We start from the raw sequence: 12282 nt of genomic DNA, 5'->3' as shown, positions 1-12282 counted from the left end.
ACAACACCAAACACCAAATGGAGCCTTAATTTAATTTAATGGCACAAATAATTGCCCCATTTGGCCTTAACTTATAGTCAAAGTATAGCCCCACATTTCTCCTTTAATAACCTCCCATTTCAACGCGTTAGTGACAACTTTTGAAGATAAGAACAAGATGACAAAGAAAATAAAATGATCCATGTCGATATGAATCGGCACAAAATTTTCAGGTTTCTGCACTGACACATACAGAAATATTTCAAGATCATGGCAACTTCAGCAGCTCATTTCTTGAGCTTAAAGCTGGCAATCGTCGCCGCCGCCGGAATCATACTTGTAGGTGGCAAAAATCAGGCCTTAGCCCAGCAAGATGACTGTGGAAATCTCTCAGGGCTTGGTGTTTTGGTGGGATGCCAGGATTTTATTGTGAAAGAAGGACCAAAAGTCTCACCAAATGCTTTGTGCTGCAACGCTGTTAAAGAAATTGGGATGCCATGTACATGCAAGCTCGTTACGAAGCAAATTGAAGAGTTACTTAGCATGGAGAAATTGGCTTTTGTGGCTCAATTTTGTGGCAGGCCCATTGCTCCTGGAACAAAATGTGGAAGTAAGATTTAATTATTATGATATCATTGTACTTTTTTTTAAATTTAATTCTTTTGGCATCGGCTTATCGGTGATATTGTTGTTTAATTTGGTTCAATTTAAAAAAAAATGAAATTGCGCAATTTATCATATTTAAGAATGTGACTAGGGTATCAAATGGCTACTGTATCCCAAAGCCTGGACAAATCAGGTAGTCATATTTCATACAGTATAGGATGGAGTTCTTTAACATCGCCCGTTTGTTTGGGAATGTGGACATGTTAATGAATAATTTTATCTGTTTTTGCTGTTTTTCATAACTAGCAATATATGAGATAACAAAAAAAGATATAATTGTTTACTTTTTTCTGTTATTCATCGACATATATTGAGTTCTTTTTAATACGGGCACCCTTATCTATTAAACCACAAGGTTTTATAGTGAATTAAAAATTAACTTTATTAAGTGACATGACTTAACAATGTGTTTGTAATAAAAAAGTGAGAACACATACACCTGAAAATGATTAGACATATATGCTAAAATAATTATTTTTATCTACAGGCTATACAGCTCCACCGCCACCGGTGTTAAAATGAGAAGGCAACATTACTAAAGTATATTGTAAACATTATTGAAAGGAACTATCAATTGCTTGAATGGCTCGGTATTGGTTATGAAGAAATAATATGCCCTGTTTTAGTTAATTGATGCTTGTTAATTTGCTATTGGATTTGATCCGGTAGCTAATATATAGTTTGGATACAGGCATCATACAGCTAATCTATGTAATTACAATATCGAATTATTATAATTTCTAGGAAAGTAAAATGGTCATAGGGATCATAAAATAAATACAGATGTAATATTAAAATAATCGAATATATAAAATAATGTATATTTTATAAATGGTCCGATGATTGCTTAAATTTTATTAACTGCCACCATATACTTCTTTTAACTATTATATCTTTAATTATAGCAACTCAAAAATAATTTTTTAAGATATCAAAAATTTGACTTTAAACTTTTATAATAAATTAAAATTTAATATGAAATTGGAAAAGATCGTGTCCATAAACTCCAGTTGCTTCACCACTCTTGGTCCCCTGTGACTCTTCTCTATTTGTTGGTAATTTTTAGGGACCTTTCATAAGGTTTGGTGTATTAACACTTAGATAAAATGTATCAATATAATTACATATATCTCCTTTGTCGTTAGTATAAAAATATGTATAACATCAGTATATAAGGGTAAACGTGTAAAAACATATTAAAAAATAAAATATATGCTTTTACTAGATCAATAAATTTTTGACCATCACTTGCCCCTGTTGACCCAACCTTGACCAGCCGATCATGGCTCCACCGGTGCTGGTGGTGGTGCTTTACTAGTGCTGGAGTTCCCTCGTCACGCCGGCGACCAACCCCATTCACGACAGTCTTTGAATCAACTGTGTCCACCAATACACATTAACTCAAGTACACGGCTTTTGTCTCACAACAACCCCAAACCGTTGCTGCCCCTTTGGCCATCGCCGACGCCACCCAACAACAGCTAACATCACCCTTGAACCATCCTGATACCACGCCGCAACCTCCGAATATCCCAAAACCCAACTGCACACAAATCACAAAACCCTCGCTTGCGGCTTGTCACTCCACATGCCACAGCCACAATTTCTGCCGACGGTGATGGTTACAATTTTTTTTTTTGGGTAAAGAAACTTCCAAGCAAAAACCAAATGCCCATTCACATTTAAATAGAACGGCACAAAACGCCATTGTAAATAATTCATACAAGTCAAAATTTCATAAGAAAATTAATAATTTATTTCAAGTGACGAATTCCTTAGATCCTTTTTCTAGTGACATGACACTTAGGCCCACTTGCTCTCTTCTTGGTTCTTTGGTAAAGCAGCTTCCCTCCAAGGGTTTTGACGACGCAGTGTTGGTTGGACTTGGTGGCATAGCTGTGGTGTGTGCGGTGTGTGAGACGTTGAACCATTTTCGCTCACTTTCGAGGAGGCCAGCAAAGCAACAACCAGAGGACAGTGATGGTTCCATATCGTTGCCGTCCATTCCATCAAACAACCCTAAACTAGGTAGCACGCTTTTTCACACCACCAACAATCATTTTGTTGAAATGGATTTTCAACGGAATCCTCGCTGCGGAATTCTCAAAACTATATTTAATAATTTATTATTTCAGTAAGAATGATATTTTAATAATTTCAAATGTCTACTAACGGTCAACCTAATTGGTAACTAACGGTAGGAGATATGTATGTAATTATATGGATACATTACATCTAAGCGTCAATACACCAAATCTCCGGAGAGGTCCCTAAAAATTACCCTAAAATGTTATTGTAAAATAGGAACATTATCAAAATTTTTTAACTGAAATCAATATACATCACTTACTCGTAATATTTTTATAATATCCTAAAATTTCTTAGCATAAATTATTTAAAAAAAGAGAGGAATAAATGAGCCATTTCTTTTATATTTTGTTTTGGGAATATAAATATATATTTTTTATAAGAAAAATATTTTATTATTAATTTTTCAAACCTAAATCTATATTTCTTATTTTTAGTATCTAAATTTTTATTTTTATTTCAATTAATATGGTTTACTTAGTTTACAGTTAATATCAATAAAAGCGAATTTAAAAAAAATAATACTGTAAAATTATTGTTCTAAGGAACAATTAGTTGTTATATGAAAGCAATATATGGTAAATAATATACATTGATTTAAGTTGAAAGCACAAAAAGGTTATTGCAAAACATCATTCTGACAAGACAAATGCAAGAGAAAAGGATTTAAAGTGGATTGAATGGGGAGTACTAAGTCACATAAAAAAATTTCTTCAATTTTAATAACAATAGATGAATTGCCAACACCTCCCAATTACATTATAAATTACAATTTCAATTAAAGAGGAAAAGAATCAAACACAAACCTAAAATCCAAAATTTTATTCCCTTTTAATACCGTAGTCATATTGCCAACACCTCCCATATCAATTACATAATAAATTCGGTATTACATTATTAATGATGAGATTTTAACATTATCCACCGCTGCTCGACAATTTCTCTTTAATTATAAGCTAAAACTCTGCAAAATAGTGGATGAAATGTTGAATTTAATCACAGAATGACCATTTATCTCCTCATAAAATATATATCCAGCCTAGTAAAGGGGCTTGGAGATAGAGGGGATGAAATATAACCTTTGCATCGATGTTTAGCGCGGGTCGCTTGAGTGTCACAACCAAGCAGTGGTGTGCGTGTGTGTATACTATTTTCAGAACAATCTTTGTGTTTGGAGCCTTGGAGGGGTCAGGCCTCTCGTCAAAGCAAAGATTTGTGATTCATATTCATTCATGACGAAATTCTCAGCCGATAGATGTAAAGATAGTGTTAAAACGAAGACAAAAAGGAAAAAAAAAGGATTTTGTTAGGTTTCAAATAGTACTAGGAAAATGGGCTACTATAATAGAGAATATTTGTCATTTAACTCCTTTAGGATAAAATTTCTATGTGAAAGGAGTGTTCAACACTTACAATTTTTATTTTTTTTGGTGGTTTCAAGATACGGTGTCGTTTCATGTCCAAATTTGTCCATGCAAAAGTCACCGTTTCATTAAATGTCAATATGCTATCATACGTGTGTGATAGATAAATAAGCTATCACAAATCTATCATGTCTTTATGATGTATGAAAATTCTGTCACATAACTATCAAATTCTTGTGATAAATGACTAATTTTTTATTATCTATCACAAAAATTCTATCATGATAGCCTATTTTTCTAGTAGTTAATCAGATAAGATGGTTCACATAACTATATTCCATTAAAAAAAGTAGAGAATCATTAAGCAAATTTTAAAGAGAACAAGATATGACATGAGTATTTTCAGTAATCTTTTAAAATATCGGAATAACTTGATAACAAGCTTAAATATTAAAGACTAAAGGAGCATTTACTCCATTAAAAATTTTAAGTCATTTTTTATATCACAAGATTATTTTAACGTATCCCACACTAGTAATTTTTATTACATAAAAGATACATTCAATCATTATTTTCTGCGATATTATAATTTTGTCTAAAATATTTTTTAGAGTCAGACACATACAATTACACATAAACTAATTAATCTTTACCCTTTGATTGGACTCTTTTTTTATTTTTATTTTTATTTTTATTTTTATTTTTATGTCCATTACTTATCGCATTATAGTCTTCCCCAACAATTATGAAATTCAAATCCAGATCTTTTGTAGGCACCTCCCACGGAGGTTTTACCTTTGAACGCACCACATCTACTCTTCATATTTGCATTGTGATCATTTGATTCTGGCGTTCTGCTGTTATATATGCAAGTAACGAAAAGTTTCTTAATGTTATTGGAAAATGTTTTGGTATAGGCGTGAGAGTATTAATTAATAGGCACATTATCAATTCCCCTACTATAATTAATATATATCATTTTTCCTATTGTTGTTTTTATAATAGTCAATAATCCACAAACAGTATAAGTTTACAATATTACCCTTATTTTCAAATACATTTTTATTTTTATTTATTATATATTAAATAAATTACATGTATAGAAATTAAAATAAAGAAATTAAGTATTAAAAATAAGAAATATATATTTTGATGTGAAAATTTTTCTTGCACTTTTTTTATTTTATAAACATTATCTTATAATAAATATAAGAAAATTATTATAAAATGATAAAAATTTATTACAAGAAAAGCCTTAATGATAAATAAAAAATTATTATAAAATAAATAATAGAATTTTTTTGTACTTTTTAAAATATTGAAAAATATGTATTATAAGAAAATGTTTACAAAATAAAAAAGTAGAAAAAATTTTTTTGTTAATTTTTTTGTTCACATCAAAACATATATTTCTTGTTTTAATACTTAATTTTTTATTTAATTTCTATTCATATGATTTATTTAATTTGTGATAAATATAAATAAAAGTATATTTCAAAATAAGGGAAATATTTTAAATTTATACTGTCAAGGGGTTATTAGCTAATATAAAAGTAGCAAAGGGATAAATGATATATATTAATTACAATAGGGGAAAATTCGCAATCTCCTTAATTAATATTTTGTAGCTTATCAAGCTTAGATTAGATGAGTGTCAGGTTTTGGAAGATAAAATAATAATAATAATAATAATAATAACAAACAAACAAAAAGATGATTTATAGATTAAGACAAAATCAAAATATTGTTGAGAAATTTTAATTCCCCGTTTATTGATAATTTGGCATTTACTCTTATTTAATCAGTGCAAGCACAATGACCCTGATAGCATTTTGTTTGTTTATCAATGCAGTGGAGGTAAAGGCAATCATTGTCATTGCTACAACGTTTCGGTTCCTGCTGATAAAATGTTTCTCCGATTGTGCCACTGCTGCCAACACCGGTGGAAGATTGAGTCTTCAAGACCACGTTCCTGGCTTCAACTTCCATTAAATGCCCTGTTAGTTAGCATCAATACCATTTGTTAATTACTTGATAGATATACGGCAATATAGATGTATAGATAGAAAAATAAATTGTGTGCGCGCGCGTGCCTGCGCAAGCTTGAGAGAGGGATATAACAACTAACAATATGCGGTGACCATGAGGGTGACAATCAAAATCATTTTGATAGAAATGATATTCTTCGTCAGCATCATCTTTCTTGAAGCAAATTGAAAGTAATTTTTTTGCTGGGATTATTTGATAGTATGTGAAGTGAAGAACATGTCAAGCTTTGAGCATATATATACATAATTAAGAAACCCATTATTTTTGCAAATATTAATTTCTTCCTAATTGTAAATGGAAAAATATCCAAAAGTTGTTTTGGTTACATTATCCCGCAACTTTCAAATTGAGAAGGAGATCATTTACTTTGATTTTGTATGATATTTAAGGAAAGGGAATTTAAGGGCTGCCAAAAATGCTCCATCAATTTTAGATTTTAGAATGCCGAATTAGGAATAACATCATTTTCCACAATAGATGAAAAGCTGTCAAGATTGTCCAATAAGGGCCCAAAAAGGAAATAAATTTGTTTGTTTTGGTTTAAAATCTACAAAAAATAAATTGGAACAGTATGCAAAATAGATTCATCTGCCCAATGTCATCCTTGCACGTATTTTAAATAATATATGAAATAGGAAAAATCCATCAAGCATTAGGGTGGGGATATTTCTACCATACTATTTTTGTGGTATTTATGACATATTTATAATATTTTTTAAAATTATAAATCTACAAAAAGTTTAGACAATTAATCAATTAAATCTTTCTTAGTTTGTATTACTTAGGTATCTTTAACCATTAAAATTGCTTTAAGATAAAAATTTATTTGACTATTTTACCCTACCAAATTACCTCAAGAAACATAAGCTCTTGTATTTAATAATTTAGGTATTTAATTTTATTTGATTAAATCTCCAAACTTTTCCTTTATGTGAATCTTTTATAAATAATGTGAATTTATTATAATTATTTCTTAGAGATATATGGTAGGTTTACAAAAATTATGGGGTAAAAAGATCACCTCCCTTATATTATATATCTCACACCTACACCCCTGTTTGTTTGCTTAAATTGTCCTTTTGTAGCATTTTTTTTCTTTCAATTACTGTAAATATATAAACTAGAAAAAAATAAAATTGCATTTATTATTGCTTACTCATCAAATATCTCTAACGAGCATTTACTAAATTGAACTAAAAAAAGGGTGAAATTTTCCTTCACTTAAAAACGGTAAAATTTTCCTTCACTCCCTATGATTTAGGCCAAATACTTAGTTCCCGTACTCAAAAAAATTATTTAAAAAATTAATTCGAATCATTTTCTGCTCAAACCTTAAAGAATAAATAAGCGTTTACTCGAATAAGTATTCAAGTAATCTTTTTATGGCGAAGTATCATTTTCACACAGGCATCACCAACTGTATTTAATAATGTAAAGGTTATACTATAACATTATTTTTCAATGGTAATATAATTTTCTCAAAACACATTCTAGAGTTAATCACATACATGCAATGGCACAAAAACCGTTCCTTACCCTTTGATCGGACCATTTTGTTAATGTTATCCCCATTACCTATCACATTCTTCCCCAAAAATTTTGAAATACAAATCACTTATGTGAAGGAAAAAAATAATTCGTTCAGGGTGTCAAGAGTTCATTTTTAAAGTGTTTATCATTATGTACGTGATACTTTAGATTTAAATTTACTAATTTCTGTGATTCTCTGAATTTTTCTCTGAATTTAGCTAAGAGTCTTTAGTTTGCTTGTTTCAGTGTTACAGTGATAAGAGACTAGGATAAACTAACCAAGAAAGAAAAGAAAGAATTATATTTTTGTGACTGATTCTATAACCAGGATATTATTCTTGGACAGCTTTATTCGATTCATTATCCTATTAGAATAAGCTAAGATTACAGTTGCTTAATGGATTGTAAAATTTTTTGGTTTTAGTTGAGCATGTTTACATTTTTTGTTACTGTCTTCAATTTTTTTTTTTTAAATTTTATGTACTGTAAGAACGGAAATCAAAACCAAGACCTTTTGCACGCACAAGCCCAATTAGTGCCTTTACCTATCTGCTCCTTTTAATTTTCAGTGATCGATTGTTTAATTCTTCTATTATGCAGATAATGAGAAGTTTCTTGAATATTTATTGTGTAACGTTATGTACTAACATAAAGCTAATTTATAGAATAAGATAAAAATAAAGTATTATTAAGAAATTTTATTCCCGGTTCACTGATATTTTTACATTTACTCCTCTTGTAATAACCAACGCCTTATTTACTGCAAACACAATGGTGATCAATGCATTTTACATGGCCACTCTCAGGAATGCAATGCCAGTAAAAGCAATCCGAGTCTCTCACACAAGCTTGCTATGTCTGATAAAACGTTTCTCCTATTGTGCCGCTGTTGCCAGCAGCGGTGGAAGATTGATGGTGTGTTTGGGATTGAGGTGCTGTAGCTTGTTGTGAAAAAAAAATTGTAATTATGAAACAAAAGTTAATAATATATAGTAAATATAAAATTTAAATAATAATTTTGATAAGATTATTAAAGATATAATAAATTTTATATTATACAAGTGAAAAATCATATCAACATAGCTTAAAAGCTATAGCAGTTAGTATTTACCAAACACTTTAGTGCTGTAGCTTTTAAGTTAAAGCTGCCCAATCTCAATTCCAAACGCACCCTGAATATTCAAGGCCACCTCCCTGGCTTCAACTTCCATCAATTGCCCTGTTGGTGAGCATCAATACCATTTGTTAAATTACGTACACAGATAGAGATACATAGATTAAAAAAAATAAACAAATAAAAAGTGTGTGCGTGAGAGAAAGGCATAACGACTTACAAGATGCAGTGACCACGAGGGTGACAATCAAAATCATTTTGATAGAACTGATATTCATCGTCAGCATCACCTTTCTCCAGGCAAATTGAAAGTAGTTTTCTTTGCTTTGGATGATTTGGTAGTATATGAAGTGAAGAACATGTCAAACTTTGAGTACGTATATATATTGATAAGAAATTCATTATCTATTGCAAATATTAATTGCATCCTAATCATAAATGGAAATAAAATCCAAAACTTGTTTCCTAATCATAAATAGAAATAAAATCCAAAACTTGTTTAACACATTACTTTATACCTGTAACTTCCAAATTGAGAAGGAAATCATTTAATAAATGATAACATTTGAAAATCTACATTGTAATATACATGCCAATTAATCATGTGTTTATTAAAATATTCCTTATTTGTTGTCGATTGGCATAGTGTCACAAAAGGAATATATCACATAATCATACCCGTTTAGTGCTTATATTATAAAAAGTGCACAAGATATTTATGTTATTAATTAGGGAGTGAGGCTATTTGAACTCATAAAATTACTCTTTAAACCTACCTTTTAATGAAAAATTATATTACAAAAATAGCCTTAAACAAAAGCGAAAAAGACACCTACTCCTCAAAGTTTGGGAAAATACTCACAAGGACTCCCAAGAGTTAAAAAAGAAACACCAAGTCCCTTTTTTACTTATAATATCCTTTGACTTTAGTAATTAGCAAATTGGTTTTAAAGGCTTTTAATTAATACAAATTTAACATAAATAATATAATCGTGTAGTAGACTAATAATATTAAATTATTTTTGATGTTCAAAACAATATCAAAATTTTAAATTATTATATTTATTTTAACAATGTATTTGTAATATTATAAAGATTTTAAATAAATCTTTAGGTTAAATGGATTTTACAATTAAAAAAATTCCCTATTAATAATATTAAAATTAACTTTTACATAATATTCAAAATAATTTTAATTTTAATTTATTTATTTTAATATTATGATTCTATCTATTATTAAAAATTACTTTAGTATAAAAAAATAGGTCTAATAGATTGGAAAATACAAAAATATTTTTAAATATTAAAATTATTTTAAAATGTATATTAATACATTTATTTTAATGTCATATTTCTATTTATTATAAAAATTTAGGGTTTAGTTTTTTGGATTTTATAGAGTAGAATTATGGTCAAAAGGGGGTCTTGGTATCCCTTATTAAAAATTTGGAGGCCTTTATAACCATTTTTCTAAACTTTAGGGTTGCAGATGTCCTTTTATTTAACAAAATTGTTTTTTTTCTTGTAATTAACAAGAATATATATATATATATATATTTTTTTTTGAAGACACAACCTGAATTTTTGACAGATATGCGCCCTATAGCATTATGTAATGTGTTATACAAAATAGTTGCTAAGATGCTTGCGAATAGGATGAAGCTGGTCTTGGATTCAGTTATCTCAGAATCGCAGAGCGCGTTTGTTCCGGGTAGGGTGATCACTGACAACATCCTCATTTCGACTGAAATTGTTCACTATCTGAAACGTAAGAAACAAGGCAAGACTGGGATAGCTGCGCTTAAGATAGACATGTCTAAAGCTTATGATTGCATTGAATGGTTGTTTCTGAAATCTATGATGCTGCGGATGGGTTTCGATGAGGGTTGGGTTACACTTATTATGATGTGTGTCTCTACTGTGAGCTACAAGGTGTGCAGGAATGGGGAGGAAGTAGGACCAATAGTTCCAAGTCGGGGTCTTCGACAAGGGGACCCGTTGTCTTCTTATCTATTTATAATTTGTGCGGAGGGGCTCAGTTCCTTGATTCGGAATCGGGAAAGGGCAGGACTCATACATGGGGTTAAAGTGGCAAGAAGTGCTCCCACTGTTTCTCATTTGTTTTTTGTGGATGATTGCTTTCTCTTCTTTAAGGCTACCCACAACGAAGCTCGCATTATGAAGAGTCTGCATCTGGGCAGCAGGTGAATTATAATAAGTCGGTGGTCTCCTTCAGTGCAAATATGGATGAGATTTCCACACGCCAAGTATGTGGAATTCTGGAAGTTTCGGCTACTTGTAATCATGGATCCTATTTGGGTTTGCCGTCTTTGATTGGAAGAAAGAAGAGTGCAGTCTTTGGTTTTATTAAAGAGAAGGTATGACAGCGACTTCAGGGCTGGAATAAGAAATTCTTAAGAAAGGCTGGGAAAGAGATTATGCTGAAAACAGTTGCTCAATCCATTCCAAATTATGCTATGAATATCTACTTATTATCCCTTGAATTATGTAAAGAGTTGGAACTTATGATGAATGCTTACTGGTGGGGTAAGACTAGCAATGGTGGCTGCGACATTCATTGGTTTCGATGGGATTTAGTGTGTAAACCAAAAGTAATGGGGGGTATTGGCTTTAAAAGGCTTCATGATTTTAACATTGCCATGTTAGGCAAACAATGCTAGAAGCTAATTACTAATCCGAACTCTTTGGTAGCACGGATTCTCAAGGCTCGATACTATCCAAGATCATCGTTTGCTGATGCCACTGTCAGCTTTAATCCAAGCTACACCTGGAGATCAATTATGGCTGCCAAGCATGTCGTAGTTAAGGGTAGTCGCATACAAATTGGAAGTGGACAGCAGGTTTAAATTTCTAAGGATCCATGGCTTCCTGATGCTGATAATGGTTTCATTACCACTGAGTTGGCTGAGAATATTGCAGAAGCTAAGGTTAACTGTCTTATGGTTCCGGGACATCGGCGATGGGACACCGATCTGGTTGCAGATGTGTTCAATTCCAGAGATGCAGCTCTGATTTTACAAGTGCCTCTCAGCACTCGACAAGTCAACGATCATTGGTTTTGGCTTGCCGATCCAAAGGGTGAATTTACTGTCAGAAGCTGCTACAACTTACTAAATTCTGTTTTTGATGCTCCAAACAGCAAGGTGTGGAAGTTCCTTTGGAGTCTGGAGGTTCCAAGTAAGGTGAAACACTTTCTTTGGCGTGCCTTAAAGAATATTTTGCCTACTGCAGATAATCTTTTGTCTAGGAGGGTTGATGTATCACCTATTTGCCCCATTTGTAGTGCTGTTAATGAGTCAGTATTCCACTGTCTGGTTGATTGTGTATTGGCAAAATCTTGCTGGTTTATGTCTTCTCTTGGTTTGGGTGGGAGTTGCTTCTCTTTTGTTGAGTGGATAGAGCAAATCTTTACTCACTGTCGTAAGGAAGATTGTAAGCTAGTTGTAATGGTGTGTTGGCGGCTTTGGCTTA

The 12282-nt window shown here is 31.3% G+C and overlaps 1 protein-coding gene across 1 annotated transcript; it reads left to right on the top strand.

The window, feature by feature from the left end:
• Window positions 1-97: 97 nt before the first annotated feature.
• LOC18050539 lies at window positions 98-1194 on the top strand. The gene is made up of 2 exons (XM_006446175.2): window positions 98-589; window positions 1133-1194. Exons 1-2 carry the CDS (start codon window positions 250-252, stop codon window positions 1165-1167), a joined length of 375 nt encoding a protein of 124 aa, XP_006446238.2. The 5' UTR covers window positions 98-249; the 3' UTR covers window positions 1168-1194.
• Window positions 1195-12282: the final 11088 nt, after the last annotated feature.

The sequence above is a fragment of the Citrus clementina genome, unplaced genomic scaffold (assembly GCF_000493195.1).
Source record: "Citrus clementina cultivar Clemenules unplaced genomic scaffold, Citrus_clementina_v1.0 scaffold_2, whole genome shotgun sequence".
NCBI classification, from domain to species: domain Eukaryota; kingdom Viridiplantae; phylum Streptophyta; class Magnoliopsida; order Sapindales; family Rutaceae; genus Citrus; species Citrus x clementina.
This window is presented reverse-complemented; position numbering and strand designations above follow the sequence as displayed.

What these genes read in the sequence shown, in the direction of transcription:
- LOC18050539 (XM_006446175.2), top strand. Translation starts at nt 250, where the DNA reads ATGGCAACTTCAGCAGCTCATTTCTTGAGCTTAAAGCTGGCAATCGTC. An exon ending in TCCTGGAACAAAATGTGGAA is followed by an intron (nt 590 to 1,132) that starts GTAAGATTTAAT and finishes TTTTATCTACAG; the next exon opens with GCTATACAGCTCCACCGCCA.